The sequence below is a fragment of the Dromiciops gliroides genome, chromosome 6 (genome assembly GCF_019393635.1).
Source record: "Dromiciops gliroides isolate mDroGli1 chromosome 6, mDroGli1.pri, whole genome shotgun sequence".
Taxonomy (NCBI): Eukaryota; Metazoa; Chordata; class Mammalia; order Microbiotheria; family Microbiotheriidae; genus Dromiciops; species Dromiciops gliroides.
In genome coordinates, this window is record NC_057866.1 from 231,134,560 (window position 1) to 231,156,055 (window position 21,496).

The 21,496-nt window shown below is 36.4% G+C and overlaps 1 protein-coding gene across 3 annotated transcripts in view; it reads right to left on the reverse strand.

The window, feature by feature from the left end:
- Nucleotides 1–21,496, reverse strand: part of GSTCD (glutathione S-transferase C-terminal domain containing) — a 185,534-nt gene that overhangs the window by 119,982 nt on the left and 44,056 nt on the right. For all 3 annotated transcript variants that reach the window (XM_043971200.1, XM_043971201.1, XM_043971203.1), the window contains one exon: nucleotides 17,539–17,632. In XM_043971200.1, the coding sequence (XP_043827135.1) occupies nucleotides 17,539–17,632 (94 nt within the window). The remainder of the gene's footprint in view (nucleotides 1–17,538; nucleotides 17,633–21,496) is intronic.

Here is a 21,496-nt window from a genome sequence, read left to right on the forward strand (position 1 = left end):
TTAGGAGAGAGTTGGCTACATAGTTAGTAGGTTATTATTATTGTTATTTTAACTTATCTCTAGGGGTAGCTTACAATCATATTCAACACAGGCTTTTACACATCTCTGTGGTTGTTTGGGTCATTAAAAGTATTGCTCTTGGGATAAGAGGATGGTTTTGTAATAAATCAAGGGGAAGTGCTGCTCCCAAGAGTTTCTTCCCTATAATGAACAAAGAAAGAAAAGAGGTAGTAATTAACCAAATTCGCTAAACAAGAAATCTGAATTTCATATATAAAAGTTTGGCAGAGACAATAGGCAGCAACAAAACAGTATGTTCAAGTCTGTTTTTCAATTGAAAATCAAACTGCCTCCCAAAGCAACGATTCTGGTACTAATGAGGTTGAACAGACAGCATCATGGGGAAAAACAAAAAACAAAAACACAACTTCACACTTACATTTTTGTAAACAACAACAAAAAAAGCAGACATCCCAAGTCTTTGTTAAAAGCTTTGTTTTTCTTCCCCCAAATAAAAGATCATATTTCTTTAGATTATAGTTCACAAGTTAGAAGAGATTTCCAAGGACATCCAGTCCAACCCTCCTCATTTTACAAATGGGGACGTTAAGGACGAGGGAAGTGACTTTGTCCAAGGTCACAAGGCAGTAAAGGTTGATTTCATGTAACAAAGCCCTGATTTTACTGAAATTCAGCAGAATACATGCAGACATTAATGAGCTTGCATTTACTGAAGTGCCATCCTTAGAAACCTTGGGGGGCCAGAGTAGAGGAAGAAGCCAAGTTCTCCTGGTATTCCCCTCCAAGCAACTTTAAAATAAAGCCCCAAACTGAATTCTGGAGTGGCAAAGCCAACAAAAGGTCAGGGAGCTCGGAGAGAGAGGTCTGTGACCTGGGAGAGAAGGCTGTACACGCGGCAGCAATACCAGCAGTGGGATTTGGAGGCAGTGACAGCAGCAGCAGCCTCAGAAGCAATCAAGCCAGAGACAGTAAGGGGATCTGGAAACTGATCACAAAGAGATTACAAGGGTCCTCTGTGCTAGCACTGGATGCAGGACCAGTTGCTATTTGGTAGTTCCACTGCCTATACCCACTTGACAGTCATAGTTCCAGAGCAGAGAGCAAACAGGGGCCCTTAAGAGCAAAGTGCTTCAGCCACAAGGGATCAGGGACCACACCTCTCCCTAAATCATAGCACCTTGGAAGCACCAAAAATTTCCAAACACCCAAGAACTAGCTCTGAAAAGAGCAGTGCAGAAAAGGTCAAAACTTGGGAGAGTGTGCCTACACTCCCACCCCAGGAACAAAGCCCATCTTTAGCATAAAGTTCAAATTTTTAAAATAGGCTGAAAAAATAATCAAACAGCAACAACAAATAACTCCACCATAAAAAGTTAATATGATGAGAAGGAAAATCAAAACAAACTCAAGAGAACAATGTCAAAATAGCTACCCAAAAAAGCCTCAAAGAAAAATGTGATTTTGATACAAGTCCAACAAAAATTCCTAGAAGACTTTAAAAATGATTTTCAAAATAAAATAATAGTTATAGAGGAAAAACTGGGAAAAGAAATGAGAGTGATGCAAAAAAAATGATTAAGAGACAATAATTTGGTTAAAGAGACACAAAAATACTGAAGAAAATAACACCTTAAAAAACAGAATTGGTCAAATGGAAAAAGAGGCATAAAAATTCCCTTAAGAAAAGAATTCCTTAAAAATCAAAACTGTTAAGGTAAAAGTTTTGGGGCAGCTAGGTGGCGCAGTGGATAAAGCACCGACCCTGGATTCAGGAAGACCTGAATTCAAACCCCACCTCAGACACTTGACACTTACTAGCTGTGTGACCTTGGGCAAGTAACTTAACCCTCATTGCCCTACAAAAACAAAACCAAAAATCAAAACTGGTTAAATGGGAAAAGTTATAAAAGATCACTGAAGAAAATAATTCCTTAAAAATTAGAATTGGACAAGTGGAAGCTAATGACTCTATGAAACATCAAAAACCATAAAACAAAATCAAAAGAATGAAAAAAAATGAGCAAAATGTGAATTATCTCATTGTAAAAACGAATGACCAGGAAAACAGATTAAGGAGAGCTAATTTAAAAATTATTCAACTGCCTGAAAGCCTTAATGAAAGAAGGAACCTAGACATCAAGAGAATCCATGAATCACTTTCTGAAAGAGATCCCAAAATGAAAACCCCCAGAGATATTATAGTAAAATTCCAGAGAACCTAGGTCGAAGAGAAAATTCTTTAAGCAGTCAGAAAAACAACAACAACGACAAAAATCCCCCAAACATTCAAATATACTGCAGTCAGAAAAACGAACAAAAAACCCTAGTAACATTTAAATATTGGGCAGTCATAGTCAGTGAGTGTCACACAAAATTTAGCAACAAACCCGCTAAAGGAGTAGAAGGCTTGGGATATAATTGTGAGAATCAGGGTGCCACCCCCCTGCTGAGAAGGACATTGTGAAAACCAAGGCAACAACCCCTGAGGAGAGCGAATTGCGATTAGCATCCAGAAGCTGCCTGGTGTCTGGAAGTTACATCTATTCATAGAACTGCCTGTAAGTCATGTCAATCAATGCTACCAGGCAATTAGCTTGGAGCTGTGTGGGGGGGAGGTCTTGGTGGTGGCGGCAGGGCCAGGGTAGCTAGGTTTTTTCTTCCTGAACTCCACATGTTCTTCCTCTTTCTTTTGCTAACTTCTAATATATCTTAATAAATGTTTAATGCCCAAAGACTGCTGCTATAAGTTTCTAATTTAAGGCGACCACACATTAGATTTTTAGTCATAACAGATTTTAAACATCACATAATATTTTGGAAGACAAAGGAGATAAGATTAAAACCAAGAATAATCTACACAAACAAAACTGAGTATAATCCTTAAGGGGGAAAAGGAATATTCAATGAAATAATGTACTTTTAAGCATACCTGACACAAAGACTAGAGATGAACAGAAAGTATGACATTTATATAAGACTCAAGAGGAGCATATAAAGGTAAACATCAAAGAGGACATTCCTATAAGGAAAGATGATACGTGGAATTCCTAAAAATTTTATCATTATTAGGGCAGTTAGAAAGGCTCTAAATAAAGAGCAAAAAAGTAAATTGATTGATTATGTTGGGACAATTTTTTTAAAAATGGATGAGTGAGAAAGAGGGATGAACTAGGTAGAGGAAGGGAAAGGAAGAATGGAGAAAAATATCTCATAAGAGTCATACAAGGAAGAGCTTTTACAGTGGAGTGGAAAATGGTGGGAGGTGGAAGCTTGAACTTCACTCTCATCTGAATTGGTTCAAAGAGGGAATAATACACACACACACACACACACACACACACACACACACTCATGTAGGTAAAGATATTTATCTTTCCCAACAGGGAAATAGAATGGACGAATGGAAAGGGGATAAGAAAAAGTGGAAGGTGATAGAAAAGGAAAGCAGTTTAAGAGAGGTAGTAATCAGAAGCAAAACAGGCTTTTGAGGAGGAATAGGGCAAAGAGAGAGAAAGAGAGATGCATTAAACAGAAGAAAATAGGATGGAAGGATATGCAGAGTTAGTAATCATAAGTGTCAATGTGAATGGGATGAATTCCCCCATAAAATGGTGGCAGAAAACAGAATGGATTAGAAGGCAGTCTATTAACAACACATTGTTTACAAGAAACACACTTGAGAAAGAAAGACACACAGAGTCAAAATAAGGAGCTAGAGTGGAGAATCATTAAAGAGCTGGAAGAAAAGATTCATTAAGGTAGAACGATGCAAAGATCTACACAAATGGCCAACTTTTCTATATAGCAAAAACAAAATCCAGACGAAATGATAGAAAGAGTAGTCTTATCTGAAACAATTCCAAAATATGTGTCTAGGACTCTACCTAAGACACAGCCAAGACATGTAAATACAAATACAAAATATTTTACAGAAATAAAGAATCCAAATAATTGGAAAGATATTCATTGCTCATGATTAGGCCATGCCAATATAGTACAAACAGTGATATAACCTATTATAAGTTTATTTACAGATTTAGTGTAATGCCAATTAAACTATCATGGGATTATTATTTTTTTTTTTTTTGCAGGTCAATGAGGGTTAAGTGACTTGCCCAGGGTCACACAGCTAGTAAGTATCAAGTGTCTGAGGCCGGATTTGAACTCAGGTACTCCTGAATCAAGGGCTGGTGCTTTATCCACTGCACCACATAGATGCCCGGGGATTATTTTTTTAAAATAGGGCTCGAGCAAAATCGAAGCTGAAGTAAAAAAGGCAGGGGTAGCAATCATGATTTCAAACAAAGGGAAAGCAAAAACAGACCTAATTAGAAGAGATAATTGGGGAAACTAAATCTTACTAAAAAGATAGTAAACAATGAAAAAACATCAATAGTAAATATATATATAAACATATGTATGTGAACATATATATGTATGTGTATATGTATGTATCAAACAGTATAGTATCCAAATTCTTAAAGAAAAAAAATATAAATTACAGAAGGAAATAGTAAAACTCTACTAGTGAAGACTTCAATTTTCTCATCTCAGAAGTATATAAATCTAAACACAAAATGAATAAGAAGTTAAGGAGATGTTTCAAAATTTAGAAAAGTTAGAAAACTGAATGGGAATAGAAAGAAGTATACCCTTTTCTCAGCTGTACATGATACCTTCACAAAACTGACCACACACTAAGGCATTAAAAACCTCACAACCAAATGCAGAAAAGCAGAAATATTAAATGCATCCCTTTGAGAACATAAGGTGGGGGCAGCTAGGTGGCGCAGTGGATAAGGCACAGGCCCTGGAGTCAGGAGGACCTGAGTTCAAATCCATTCTCAGACACTTGACACTTACTAGCTGTGTGACCCTGGGCAAGTCCCTTAACCCTCTTGTTCCTATCCACCACCAGGCAAAAAAAAGAAAGAAAGGAAGAAAGGAAGAAAGGAAGAAAGAAAATGCGGTAATAAAAATTATATTCAATAAAGTCTTTGGAATCATAGATTAAAAGTTAATTGGAAACTAAATAACCTAATCCTAAAGAATGAGTGGGTCAAAGAACAAACCATGAAAACAATAATTTCATTGAAAAGAATGAGACAACATTCCAAAATTCATGAAATATAGACAAAGCAGTACTAAGAGGAAGATTTATATCTCTAGATGCATATATCAATAAAAGAGAGAGGAGATCAATGAATTGATCATGCAATTAAAAAAACTAGAAAAAGAACAAATTAAAAATCACCAATTAAACACAGAAATGGAAATCTGAAAATAAAAAGAGAGGTTAATAAAATTGAAAGATAGGGAAAAAACCAACTAAAAATATTGAATTAATGAATAAAATTAGGAGCTGAATTGATGAAAAAGCCAACAAATTAGATAAACCTTTGGTTAATTAGATTTAAAAAAAAAGAAAGAGGAAAAATACATTGGCAAATAACATAAATGAAAAGGGTGAATGTACCACCAATGAAGATGAAATTAAAGCAATTATTAGGAGTTCTTTTGCTCAATTATATGCCAGTAAAACTGATAGCCTAAGTGAAATGGATATAAACTTCCCTGATTAACAGAAGAGGTGTATATACATACATACATACATACATACATACATACATCAGATTGTGGTATATGATTATGGTCAAATACTCTAGTGCTATAAGAAATGATGAACAGGATGTTTTAAGAAAAACCTTTCTTATATGAATTGATACTAACATCAATATTATAATGATGATGAACTGTGAAAGACTTAGGTACTTTGATCAAGATGATTGATGATGCAAGACAACTCGAAAAGAGCTATATGCAGAAAAGTGCTATCCCCCTCCAGAATGATCTCTGAGTGACTGACTCTGAGCGACAGACTGAAGCCCACTTTTTTCATGTTTCTTGCTTTCCCATTAATTTTTTTTTTCAAGAAAAAAACTGTACTATAAGCATTTCACCCAAATTCAATTTGAGTTCCTGGGGGGGGGGGGGAAGGGAGGATGGGAAAAGATCAGAGGGGAGGGGGAGGAGGGGAACAAGAACAAAGTTTTGTTCCTATCTACCACCAGGCAAAACAATATAAATCATTTTAATGTCCCTTGCTTGGAAGGATGTGCTGTAACAAAGAAAGCTCCCCCCCTGCAACTGCCTTTACAAGTAGCCTGGAAAAAAGTCATAAATGTGTTTGTCTTAAGGATTATAATTGGCCTCAAAATGAACAGCTGACCCTAATTCTAGGACACATTTGCAGTGTGATCTAGGGTATATTGAAAAGAAGCCCTACACGATAGGAGGTAAGCAAATCACTTTTGTGTTGTAGAAACACAAAATTCACATGTACACTTACTATGTGATCAATAATAACAATAGGTAGCATTTATATGGCACTTTAAAATTTAACAATTTATTCATAAGTATTATCTCATTCTGTCCTATTTATGAAGGCAACTTTCAAATGTAATCCCAGATCCTGCTACAAAAATCAATCAGGGATTGCATATCCTATTATAGGCATATAAAAATGCCTATCTAGAACCTTGAATGTCTATTCTAGTGACTATTATTGGTATTACTTGGCATCTATTTAGGATTTTAAGGTTTACAAATGCCCTTCTATGCATTAACTCACTCCATTACTAAAGCCTGCCTTGCACAGTCTTTCTGATAATGGCTGTGGTCACAGCTTAAGTAGAGGGTGTTATCTGTTTATAATTCCACTTTTTTTTTTTTCGTTAAGATGACTTTCTCCTCCTCCTTTTGCTTTAAATATCCTGTCTCCAAGAGCTACACGCTCCAACAATCTGACAGCCACTGTAAGTTGAAATTTCACTGCCGCAGGTAGTATTCTGGTAGGAGGTACAATAAAATAAAAATAATGTGGGGGCCTTAAGTGCCATAAGGAATTTGTTCGAACTGTTCAATGAAATGGTTCATTTTGAATAGTGGCGCTGATTTCAATCATGATTGTTTGGAGTAGCACAGGGAATTCTAATTATAAAAGTATTTTATTATTTTCCAGTTACATGTAGGGATAGTTTTCAACATTTGTTTTTATAAGATTTCTAATTTCAAATTTTTCTCCCTCCCTACCCTCCCTTCCCCCCACCCAAAACAGCAGGTAATCTGATATAGGTTATATATGTACAATAATATTAAACATATTTCTGCATTAGTCATGTTATAAGAGAAGAATCAGAGCAAAAAGGAAAAACCTCAAAAAGAAAAACAACAGCACCCAAAACAAAAGAAATAGTATGGTTCAATCCACATCCATAGGGAATTCTAATTTAAACTGAGATGAAAACATTGAATGAGTATCATTCCATTAGCAGCAAAGCAATAGCTGGGTCATTAGTTTTTTACTCTCTCTGTTTAATTGTAAACATTTTGAACTTTTATATTTAAAACACAGTTCTTGCAAGTGTAGCAATAGTGAAATCCTTATTAAAAAAACGCAAGAGTTTCCAGTGGCTTTAAGCTCAAGAGCTTCCTCACATAATTAAGTATCATTTTGTAGATGGCAAGAGTGGAGTTGTCAGAGAGAGTTTAGCATTCATTACAAGGAAAAATGATCTTCAGGGGTTTCCCTTACAATTATTTACCAGCTTCTGAATAATGGGAGATGATTGCTTTTTTTGCTTTCCATGGAAAACAATGTCTGAAAGAAGGAAATATGTACTTAATCTGAATACAGTTTCTTTGAGTATGTCTTGTTTTAAGAATAATTCTTTCCTGTTTCTAATTATTTTTATGGGGAACAACTAACAACAAATTATGATTTATTTAGAATGAGATTCAACAAGAACTTAAAGCCACAATGAACTGCTAAACTTAGCACAAACTCGTCTCATAATAACAAAAAAAACTGTCATTAAGAGGATCCCTTGTCTACAAAGAGTAGAAAAGGAGAAAAGTTTGTTCCACTAAAAGGAAAGTCTTCTCTTGCAAGTGGCAGAAGCTGGGTGTAAAATGACAAGTGTTGGCAAGGAGCCAAAGCTCAAGAAGTATCTCAGGGCCACTCACCAGAGAGGTCAGGCTGAATGAAAACGGTGCCAGCCCTTATTGAAAAGGGATTAGAACCCTTGCGTTTTGCTGGTTGTTTCAAAGCAGCGTTTCATTACCCACACAAATCCGCCTTCGTCCTTCTCAGCATTCCTGTCACCTGGGTCCACTGTTAATACCATGAGCTTTTCAGTCTTCAAAAGGGCCGTTTTTACAACTATTTCTGGCAATATGAACACTGAGTGTCTCAAAGCCACATTTATTGACTAAGAAAAACAGTCTCAAAATGCTCCCAAGATAAGAGTCCTTGTTATTTTTAGATCTAGTGGAGTAACAGCAATGCCAAAGAGCCCACAAACAGGTTCCAAGTCACCTTAAACAAATGAAACAGGTTTCATTTTTCTCTTTCCTATTTGTTTTTTTTTTCCTTAGAGGTAAGAAAAAGAGTATAATGATTGTTTTCCTGAAAATCAACAAATTAAATTGGAAATTGCATATGTTTATAACCACATATAAATTTTCTTATGTCAAGTACTGAATTTTCATTGCCCTTTATAAAGAGAGTGTTTCCATTGTTTGCTTCAGTTTCCTCAACTGTAAAAGAGGGATAATAGTACCTACCTCACAGGGTTGTTGTGAGGATCAAATGAGCTTTGTGCAAAGTGCTTAACAGTGCCTGACACATAGTTGGTACCATGTAATGTTAATTCCTTGCTCTGTTCCACCCTGTTTACAGAATTCCCTTTAAATAAATATAGGAAAACAAAAGCACAATAAAAATACTCAAGGGTATGACTTTAAAATGTAGCAGGATAACTAGGCCATAGTTTATGAGAGAACTTATCAGGGTGTAAGAATTTCTCTTGAAAAAGTTTCTTTGGAAGAAATGTATCTCTTACTGGATGGACTCTTGCTCATCCTGATGCTAGTTTTGGTTCCTATGCTCAGACTTTAGCTACATTAGTGCCACATTCTTGAGGGTTTTTTTTTTCCTAGAGGATATTCTGGTGGAATGTGGACAAAAGAAGCAGTTTAACATACAATTTGCTCTATATTCTATATTAAACCAGAATTTTGGCACTCAAATCAAAACAACACCATTTGAACAAACCAAAGAGTAACATCTCTTTTTCTGCTGATGTGTTATTAATAGAAATCAACAAAAATACCTCCTATGCTAATTTATACAGACAATTTAACTGTAGCAATATTATGCTTTAAAGGAAGGTAGATAAAGGCTTTTATTACTTTTGGTCTTAATGGTCTTGATGGAAGAGAAAATCACTATCAAACTGGGGAGTTGGGGATCAACCATAGTTGCATTCATAGCTAAGACATGAAAAACTTTTGTATTGGGAGGTAGGAAATCTCTTAAAATGGTAAAAAAACAAAACAAACCTCGATATTTTTCTGTGTCTCTTTATTCTTTATATTTTTTTATTTTTGGGGTGGCGGGGCAATGAGGGTTAAGGGACTTGTCCAGGGTCACACAGCTAGAAAGTGTCAAGTGTCTGAGGCCAGATTTGAACTCAGGTTCTCCTGAATCCAGGGCTGGAGCTTTATCCACTGTGGCACCTAGTTGCCCTATTCTTCTTAAAAGTACAGTGTTTAAAATGCAGAGAAATGATCAACTCATCATAATCTAAATTCTTGTGCTTCTTCATAGGATTTCCTCTCCATATGTACCAAAATCCCTTAAAAAAGAAATATCTCTTCCATTTTTGTTCTAAAATGTAAATGAAAGAAAAGAAATGTTTAAAAATCGAAGGTTGCAGGATGTAGCAATATCTGTGCTAAGCACTGGGAATACAAATACAGGGAGCTAACATTTTTTGAGTGAAGACAACACAAAGAAGGGATTAAAAAGTGTCTAAAGTGGAAAAACTGTCTGGAGAAGCAGGAAGACCTGGTTAGATGGGCAGCTGAGGTACTTCCTTAAGTAGAGGTTCTGAAAAGGAAGAGGCCATAAGAGTAGAGGTATCTCCAGTATGAGAAAGTTGCTAAAACAGGAGTGGAATAGCTGTCTGGAGAATTCAAGAGCTGAGCCAGGTTATATAGAAAAATTATCATGATAATTCAGGGAGAGGGGGATCAGATTAACTGAAGTATCTACATAAGGGAAGCCAATTCTATTTGAATTATCTGGACCATTGGCTCAGTGTTCTGTCACATTTTTAAAAAAATGTCTCCCTCACCTTAGGTTGTCAGGAAAAAAAAAGAAGATGACTTCAAGCATGCTGTATGGACCCCCTGTTTAAAAAAAAAAAGGTATAGGATGATAAAAGTCACACAGGACAGGCAGGCATGGATGAAATGCAATCCACATTAATGAAGGGAACACCCAAACTGATGAGAATATGGATCCTTTTGAGTATACTTGGTCTAAAGTGAAAAATGCCATAGTTACAAAAAGCACATAGGAACACAGAATCTAATACTACCCACTACACACCGACACATATGTCAAAGAAATTATAAACAAAACCTGAAACGGATTTTAGCTTGAGTTCACCTTGCTGCATATTTTGTAACTCAAAAACCAGTTTTGCATTTTGTAGCCTGAGATAAAGAAAAGAGAAGAATGGAACCTTTTCTTTAGTGATACTCCACTAGGTGCTGACATTTAAATTCAGTTTATTTGCCCATATATAAGAGCACCAACCCAACATGATTTAATGTGTACACAGGGAGGATAGAATAATCAAGGATTTTGAATAAGCAAACATAATTGGAAAGAGTCTGCAGCTATATTTCACAGTTCCACAGAATAAAGTTCAATAACATGAAGTCAGAATGCACCAAAATCTGAAGAAATCAGTGCAACACCCTAAGTGCCAAGTCAACATTAATAGCTCAGTCATCAAATGTTACTTCCTAAATAGTTTACCAAGGCAATCCTACTAGTTCAGCAACCTTTCATTTTTCTATGCTTAGAGAAGCTACAGAAGAAGACAGCACAGGCCAAAAAATTCTAAGAGAATGAAGTGTGTGCGGAAAGCACTGGATATGTAGTCAGAGTACCTGGTGTGAACCTGGTTCTGTCACAGATTGGGCCTCTTCCAGTCTCAATAGGAATAGATTCCTATTGGAATCATGACTATACTTTTTGTGGGGAAAGTATTTTAAAAACCATAAAGTGCTATATACACATGAATCATCATTATTATAGGTAGGCTGCTATTAACCCACTAAACAAATAAGCAAACAAAAGCCTTTATTAATGGTCAAAAACAAAAACTTTCCACCAATTGGATCTAAGAAGTTTAAGAAAATAGAACATGCCAAATTGCAAAGTTAGAAAGGATGTTCTACAAACCATGTAGTGATGCTTGTCCTTTCTCCCAGGATGCAATATCCTTCAGCATTTCCTTTTAGTGAAACTCCACAAAATGCTTCCTAACATCTTAACTTAAATTTCCAATGAGATCACAGATCCCTCCTTGTACCAAATATGCCCCTTTAAGAACATCAAGCCCTTTGCCATCTCTAGAAGAAATATTTTTTTCTTAACCTCTTCTCTTTATAAGACAATCAATAGAGATAATCTAGTCCATATTTATGAATTTACAAATGAAGAAATTAGTGCCTCAAGGAGGGACTAACAGACACGCCCAACTGGGTGGAGTAATCTATTTAATCTGGGCAGTAAATGAGCCTAACACTCATCAAAATTGGCTCAAAGACCTCAATCTCATTAGAATTGGCTCAAGGAGGGAATAATGTACACACTCAATTGGGTGGAGTAATCTCTCTAACCCTGCAGGAAAATAGGAGGGGAAGGGGATAAAGAGAGAGGGGCCAAAGAAGGAAGGGCAGAGTGGGGGAGGGGACAGACAGAAGCAAATCCCTTTTGAAGAGTGATAGGATGAAAGAAGATGGATAATAGAATAAATATTATGGGGAAGGGAATAGGATGGAAGGGAAACAATTAACAATAGTAATCATGAAAAAGAGAAAAGGGGGAAAATTGTACAAAAAAATATCTATAGCAACTCTTGGTGGAGGCTAAGAATTGAGAATCAAGGGAATGTCCATCATTTGAGGAATGATGGAAAAAGCTGTGTTATATGATTGTAGTGGAATGGTCTTGTGCTATAGGAAATGACAAACTGGATGATCCCTGAAAAGCCTTGAAAGACTAATGAACATCAATGTATACTGAAGTGAGCAGAGTTGGGAGGACACTGTGGGTAGTGACAGCAATACTGTTCAATGAGCAATTGTGAATGACTTAACTACTCTCAGCAGTGCAATGATCCATGACAATCCCAAGGAACTAATGAGGAAGCTTACTATGCACCCCATAGAAAGAACTGATAAAAAGAACACTTGTGGATTATACATATATAACCTGATTGTGATCTTGTGGAGGGGAGAGGAAAGGGAGGGAGGGAGGGAGGGAGGGAGAAAAAGTTGGAACTCTAAATCTTATGAAAATGAATGTAACTGGAAAATAAAATAAATGTTTGTTGCTAATTAAAAAAAAAAAGAAATTAAGGCAGAGGGGGTGAAGTGTACTGCTCACGATGCTTGCTGAATGCATAAAGGGTAGAGCTCAAACTGGAATTAAGTCACAGGATAGCAGATTTAGAACTATCAATGCCCTCACGTTTTACCAAAAAAGAAACTAAGGACAAGAAAGGGCAAGTAATCTAGCCAATCACACTGTACACTTCAAAGGCAGAATCTGAACTGAGACCCTTCAACTTGAGAGTTAGCAGTCTTTCCACTGTACTCCACTACCTTACTTCTAATTACAATTCAGAAGGCAGAATGATGTATGAGGAGTTTCCAGTGTTGGCAAAAGATTAATAGTTTCAGATATTACTATTACTGCATCTTAACAGAGGCACTAAATAAAATAATCCTTGTTACAAAATATAGTAAATTACAGAACACTGAAAATGCAGTAGAATCTCAACTCAACACAACTAATTCATAATAAAGGGTTATTTTTAACCAGATCAAAGAATGTCAAAAGATGCATGATGATAATATTAGCAAGAGATTAGCAATTATATAGCACTTAGCTTTATAAAATGCTTTACATATATCATTTTATTCCCACAATAACCATGTAAGGGAGGTGCTACTATTTATTCTCATTTAGAAAATGAGGAAACTGAGGCCAATAAAGATTAAGAAACTTGCTCAGGGAAAGAGAGATACTAAGTATCTAATGCAAAAATCTCAGGTCTCTCTGGCTCCAGGTCAAGTACTCAATCTACTCTGTCACTCAACTGCCTAAATAATCTTGTTACAAACAAGCTCACCTATAAGGCAGGATGCTTGAAGATAGTCTTACATGTAATAAATCGTCTCACATAATAAAGTCCCTGGTATGCACTGTGTAAATGCCCCAAGCCTGCTTTATTTTACTGAAGAAAATAATTCATTTTAGAAGAGAATATATCAAATTTGAAAACATGTACTATTGTTCCTGCCATTACCATTCCATCTTTCTCGTTCTCTCTCTCTTTCTCTTTTTTTAGTGAGGCAATTGGGGTTAAGTGACTTGCCCAGGGTCACACAGCTAGTAAGTGTTGAGTGTCTGAGGCCAGATTTGAACTCAGGTACTCCTGACTCCAGGGCCGGTGCTCTATCCACTGCGCTACCTAGCTGCCCCTATTCCATATCTTTTTAATAATAAATATTTACGAAAACAATTTGATCCACAAAAAACGTTGTAATGTGGAATATAATGTATGGCCATTGGTAGGTAAAAGAGCTACTACACAGACAACAACCAAACAGGAATGTTCAATATCTGGTCTCTTAAAGTTGGTAGAAAATAAAATTAATAATTAACATCATTAAGTGAAAATCTTGACACCAAACTAAATTATGGATGAAAGGGCCATTAGAAATGTTTGTTTTTATTCTCATTTCATATGAATGTTAATAAGAATGATGGTGCTTTTTATTTACTGAATATTAGGCAATCCACAAGTAGAATTTATCTTACTCTAACTGCAAACACTATAAACACAAACATCTTCCTTTATTTTTTCTGTAGATTAAAAGGAATAAATCAGTTTTTGTAGAAATGGAAAGTATCCATTATAAAATTAAGAAATAATAAAAGAATTAAATTCACAATGGAAAAATATCCTTACCTTTAGAAACTGCTTTTTAATATACTAAATGAATCTCTTTGCTTTTTAATGATCACTCATGTCCTGAAAATAGCAATAGCATCTCAAATGAGTTCATTGTAAGAGAGGCTTGATTTGATATCATCAACTTAAGGAATTTACATAGGTTCCCTCCTTCCACTATTATTTTTAGTCAAAAGAGGAAAGGCATATTGCCTGCACCAGTTACCCTTAATCTTAATTCAACTTTGAGATAATCACCCCCATTCACTAAAGAATAATGAACAACTTAAGAAATGGTCAATTGTTCCTGTCCATCTTTCCTTAATTTAAGAAAGTATCCCTAAGGTAATTCATTTGTGGGTCCTTGGGAACCTGCCACAGCTCTGAGGTTTCCATATCTTTCCTCCAAGAATCCTGAACAAGGTGAAAAATAAGGATCCTTTATGCAAATGCTCTTTCAGAATCACATTCTGGATCAACAAGATGATTCTTTTAGCCTTACTAGTGTCATGGATTGCTCTGACTTTCTGTTGAAGTCTTTGATCCTTTTCTCAGAATAATATTTTTATAATAAATATTTTTATTTTAAATTTTGAGTTCCAAATTCTATCCCCCCTTTCCTCCCTCTGTTCCCCAGGCCTCCCTGAGGCAGTAAGATATGGGTTATACATGTGCAATTATAACCACACATATTACCATATTAGTCATTTTGTCCAAGAAAACTTGAATATAAGAAAAAATGAAAGAAAGGGAAAATAGCATATTTCAATCTGCATTTAATCAATATAAGTTCTTTCTTTGGAGGTGGATAATATGCTTCATCATCAGTCCTTTGGGATTGTCTTGGATCACTGTATTGCTGAGAATAATTAAGTCATTCACAGTTCTTCATCAAACAATATTGCTGTCATTGTACACAATGTTCTCCTGGTTCTGCTCACTTCACCATACATCAGTTCATACAAGTCTATACAGGCCATTCTGAAATCATCCTGCTTGTCATTTCTTATAGCAGAATAATATTTCATTACAATCATATACCACAGCTTGTTTAGCTCTTCCCCAATTGATGGGAATTCCAATTTCCAATTCTTAGCCACCACAAAAAGAGCTGCTGTAAATATTTTTGTACAAATAGGTCTTTTTTCTCTTTTTTGGGATGTCTTTGGGATATAAACCTAGCAGTGGTCAGAATGTTTTAAAAAATATAAAATAAAATGTATAGGATTTGTAAAGGAATCCAATTATACTAAAATACAATGAACAAAATATTAAAAATACAAGTTCACAGATCCCCAGTTAATTATCACTTCTCCCAAGCCTCTAAGGGTATTTTCAGATGTATGAAGGCAGCTTCAATGGCCACTTTCTCTTTTCTCTATCCTTGGAAGACATATAAGGAACAATGAAGGAAGGAAAAGATAGATCTCTCAAGCAATGAAAACCTCTTATCCGGTTATTCTATAGTTTCTAATGAGTATTATTGCATCCAAACAAAGATCATCTATGAGAAAATTAAAGATCATTTCTCCTCCATTTTAATTCTTAAGGTCTACTACATTCCTATTACTATGGAAGAATAATTCACATTATTCTCAGTCCATACGGTTGTTGTTGTTTCCCCCATTAGGTTGTGAATTCCTTGGGGACAAGGACTGTCCTTCGCCTCCTTTTACATTCCTAGTGTTCAGCATAGTTCCTAGCACATAGTAAATGTGGAATGAAACTTGTTCTTTCAATGTAGATTTCTGATGTAGACTTTTCATCTTGTACAGAAACCGATTTGTATAAAGATATAAAGGTGATTAGATAATGCAACATAGGAACTTATCTTTGGAAACAATAGATCAACAAGAAATACTAGGGTAAGGAGATGAGTTCCTGTTGAGTCTTCTTCTCTATCAAGCTTACTTTCTATAAGTGTAAGCTCACTTTTTTCCCAAGTACAAATCTGGTTTGGTACCAAGTTAGCAGATTAAATCTACAAATCATAATAATGACATTGTTTATAGATTATGCAGAGCAGTTCAATTCCAAAGCAGTTAGTTGTAAGAGTCAGGATGACACAAGCAAGAAACTTAACCAAACTTAAGAAATCACCTTTATGTAAGGAAAGCAGATATAGCTGTCAAATTTAAAAGATAGTCTTCTTGACAGATAGCTTCTAACATGATACCTAGAAGAGGATGTCTTAAATGCTAGGCAGATATTAACCAGATGTACACTGGCTACTGGCACCAGGTGGTTATTGAAGAATTTAACTTAATATCAGGACAGTTGAGCTGCCAAAGGGAGAAGAAGGCTAGATAAGGCAGTTGCTAGGTAAGACAATGCAAATCAAACTCAGGGGATCAGATCAATTTAGAGTGGCCTCTCCATGTTTTCCTGGATAACCATTACTGGGTCATTGTTGAGACCAAATTAATTAGTCATATATACCTAATATATTCTTAAGGCAGAAAATATTCATACTTTCAGAAATCACCTTTTTCTATCAGAATGTATACACTCTAATCCTTGCTTTCCTTGATTAAGATTTCTCAAATCTTAGTGCTAAACACCAAATTTTTTTCTCTCAAAGGTAATCAGCCTAAATGTTAAAGAATATTTCTGTCAATATTTCTGTTGATATAGAAAGGATCTAAAATAATGGTGATTCCTGGAGTGGAATTCCATTTTAAACCCATCAATATCAGGATTTTAGTTGGAAATAACCCAAACTCATTGGAAATGATAAAAAGAAACATTACTGGAAATCATCAATAAAAATGGGGCTTTTTGCCCCAAGTTTAATAAACATAGTATATAGCACAAAAGTTAAGCATTATTTTAATCCTTTTAAATTTAATTTTAACTCTTTTACTGCTGTGAATGAGAATAATAAAAATAGTTCAGAAATTTGTAGGGACAAAGGCAGCTTCCTCATCTGTAAAATTAAAGGGTTGCACTAGATGGCTTTTTTGGGGGGAGTGGAGTTGTTTTTTGTTTCAGGGTAATGAGGGTTAAGCGACTTGCCCAGGGTCACACAGCTAGTAAATGTCAAGTGTCTGAGGCCAGATTTGAACTTGGGTCCTCCTGAATCCAGGGCTGGAACTTTATCCACTACACCACCTAGCTGTCCCACTACATGGTTTTTAGCTCTAGTTCTTTGATCTTATGTTTACATAGGAAAAGGGCTAAGACATTAAGAATGGGGTAAATCTCCCCCAACATGCCAATAATTACTTCCCTTCACTGATACAAGGGCACAGAAAGTTTTGAAATGAATTGAGGAAGGCAACTGTTTCAGAGAAGCAGGTGCTACATTTCAACTAGTGAAGTTTAGAGGTTACATTGGGCTTAGAAACATTAAAATATAGGTGAGTATATGTTGAAAGAGAAAAGAAAATTGAAGGAAAAAAAGGAAAATACTCACCCTCCTCTGGACTTACTGCTGCAGGCAGACTGCTCCAATCCAGGGCCCAGTTTGGGCAGGGATGGGGAGAAAACTTTGCCTCGATGCCTTTTTTCTAGAAAGTGAAAGATGTCCTTTCCCCATCAGTATACAAAATACTATATCCTACATAGTCAACTCAGGATTGCCTACATTAATGAAAAGGATCACAAACAGTCCAAGATAGCAGGTAATTGAAAAATCACTTATAAGTTGATTTATGAGAACATGATATTTTTTCCTACAGCATTTACCTTCCTAATTATGTTATCCTTAGACTAATATTAAAATAAGTGCACATTTCCTGAGATTGCACTGGTGGTATGAGCAGGGTAAAACCAAGACAAGGATAAAAACTCATCGAAGAGGGGCAGCTAGATGGCGCAGTGGATGGAGCAACGGCCCCGGAGTCAGGAGTACCTGAGTTCAAATCCGACCTCAGACACTTAACACTTACTAGCGGTATGACCCTGGGCAAGTCACTTAACCCCAACTGCCTCACTAAAAAAAACAAAACAAAAAAAACAAAACAAAACCTCATTGAAGAAAATCTATCAAAAACTGGCTCTGTATATCTACCTAGGCTTTGCACGTTGGTAACACAAGAGGACAGCCTAAGGAGGAACTGACAATGTTCCAGGAAATATCCCTGCCCCTAAAGTATCACCCCCACTACCCTGCCTTCATTTTAACAATAAGAAATATATTATTTTGTTTTAAGGCCTAATAGAACATATAGGAATTACCAGCTAAAATGTAAATACCACTGGGAAAGAACTACATATATCACCTTTTGAGATGCTTTTCGGCCATCCCCCTATCCAAGCAAAACCTTTTTCCCCAGTATATACAGCATTAGTGGGGGGTAGGGGGGTGGGAGGGGATACCTCTGTTTCTTCCTATATACAGGAATTATAAGCCAGGCTACATGAACTCCACGAGGCAGGAGCAGCAGTACAGGCTGGCCCCTTGGACTTCTCCTTATATGATTTGAAACCAGAAGACAGTGTATATATCAAAAATTTTCAGCAGACTAGTGGGATGCAACCAGCTTGGGAAGGTCCTTTCCAGGTATTGCTGCCAACTCCAATTGTCATCAAAATTGGAGAGAAGGACTCTTGGATCCATTGCTCTCACGGAAAACCAGTACCAACACTTGAGAAGTAGTGCATTCATGGAAATTATGTAATAATGAATAATAATGCCAGTTCAGATGTTACATAAGGGTTTCTTTTTTATGGTATTGCATCTACATGTTGAAATTAATAGTATGGGTTTATTTTCATAGAAATTTTCATTCTTTTAAGATTGTGTTTTAACTTGTATTAAAATATATTCTGATTTTTCACAAAGGTTTACTTAGCTTAAAACAAATAATATCATATCCTAAGTCATAAAGCTAATTCACATTTTTTGCTATCATCACTATCCTCAGTTGTTAAATCCATGTGAGACTTTGATTATGGGGACTTACCATTTGAGACATTAAATGCCTTTATTCTGGGGCAGCTAGGTGGCGCAATGGACAAAGCACCAGCCCTGGATTCAGAAGGACCTGAGTTTAAATTCGGCCTCAGATACTTGACACTTACTAGCTGTGTGACCCTGGGCAAGTCACTTAACCCCAATTGCCTCACCAAAAAAAAAAAAAAAGAAAGAAAGAAAGAAAAAAATGCCTTTATTCCGAGTTATCAGATCCTGAGCAGCCATAATGCTAGCCATCCATGAGAGTAATACATACAAGAGCAGGCATTAAACTGTCACAGAAGAGAATGGCCATTGGCAAGAGCTGAGGTTGGATTCTCTTGGTTTAATTTTCCCCCCACATAGCAGCAGACGGCCAGGCTATGCCATCTCATTCTACGACTGACTTTGATTCCCCTCCTATATGCCTGATGCCAGGGACATCCTATGCATCTAATTAAGCTTGACTCAGTTTCCCCTCAACATACTGCATTGGCTGTCTGCAGAGCCATGAAGTTTGGTAATGTTCATTTCTCTTCCTTCTCTGTTCTTTTATGGTAACCCCATAATTATCTTGGGTGTCATGATAAACATGATCTTGAATTCGGCTTTGGCATCTGTTACCAGTTATATTAGATTCTTTACTTTCTCATAATGGCATGAGGATAATTAGGCAGATGATGCAAAAAGTGATGAAATTAAGATAAAAATTATTTTCTTAATGTGAGAATTGGAATGATATTCCCCGCTGGGAGGGCCATTGTGAGCTCTGGCCTGAAAAGAAACCATGTGACTTTGGTGTCTGGAAGTGACCTTTCTGGGGTTTCAAAGGTCAGATTAGCATCAGGAAGTGATGTCTGCTGCCTGTGGGTCCTGTCAATCAGTGTTACCAGCCAATTAGCTTGGAGCTGTGTGTGTGTGTGTGTGTGTGTGTGTGTGTGTGTGTGTGTGTGTGTGTGTGTGGACAGCCCTGTTTTCTGTTTCACAGGGGGCTTCTGGGAGAAGCCACAGCGGAGAGAGGCCTTTTCACGTCCGGATGGTGGCTTGGCGGCAGGGACAGGCAGAATAGGGAGGACTTCACATGGGCTGCTAGGAAAGGAAGGCTTTTTTTTCTTTCTGGCTATACTGAATAGACCTAAACTAGGATTTCCCATGCTATAAGGAATCTGTTCTCAATCTCTCTCTCTCTCTCTCTCTCTCTCTCTCTCTCTCTCTCTCTCTCTCTCTTCACTAACTTCTAATGCACTTTAATAAATACTTAAAAGGCTAAACTCTTGCTAAAGCTTATAATTTAAGGTGACTACTCATTAAATTTTAGACATCACAGCTAGAATTTTAAGCCCTTACAATTTCCTTAGACATATTTTTTTAAGAACTCTCATTGTTTGATTTGGTTATTGGCAAAGCTATTTAAAGTTATGTTAAGATCAATTTTGTAGGAAACTTTCCAGCTGATCATCAGCATCCACACCTGAAAGACTCACTCTACAACTACACCCAGAGGACATCCCAAGAATCATGTGAGAAAAGACTTCCAAAGACTTAAATGGACATTTTCCTTTTCCCATTGCACACACTATTTGTAATGTCCATCTACTAAAGGGGAGTGCCCCTTTTAGTTGTTTTTTGTTGCTGTTGTTGTTTTTGTCAATGAGTCACTCAATTTCTTTTTTTCTCTTTTCATTCCCTTTACATTGTTAGTCATAAGTATCTGTAATGTTATTGCTTCATTAAGGAAACTATGTTTCTTAACAAGCACAGTGGGGAATGTAAGAAATAATGGGCTTTTGTCAACGCCCAAAGGCCCCAACCTGAGGAGATTAATATAGATTTATTAAGTGAGACTGACTGAGAGTGACTGACTTTGCTGATTAACCTACTTAAAGATAATTAAATTAAAACCACACCTGGCCAGCCCTCAAGAGGATATTGTTTTCAGAAGCTAAGGACTTTGAACTCAACAACAAGACCACCCTCAAGTCCAGTGAACCAAGGGATTTGGGTGATGCTGACCAATCAGCTTGAAGCCTCTTCTGGGGGAGGGAGGGAGGAAGTGGAAAGTGCTGTTTCTTCTCTCAGTTCTGTTCCTGAACAGCTCATGGTAGAGGACTTGGGAGAAGAAGCAGACCAGGTTGAACCCTTGTCTCTCCTAAAGGATAAATAGGTTTTTTCTTGGTTTTCTGACCCAGGTGTTCTCTTTTTCACTAATAAATGCTAATGCTTCTAATTTATAAGTAAACCCTAGCTAGCTTTCCTCCACACTGGGGACAGGAAAAAGGTGATTACACATTAGATTTTACTCATCACAAAGGAAATGAAGGATTCCCTTCACCTATTGACCAAATTTTATTCCTATTTCAAATATTATATAATTCACTGACTATTGCAAAAGTTTGTTTTTATTGCCTTTTCTCCATTTATAAATTAATTTTATGCAAAGAAAACCTAAAGCTCTTTTTTACATTGGGTTAATTAC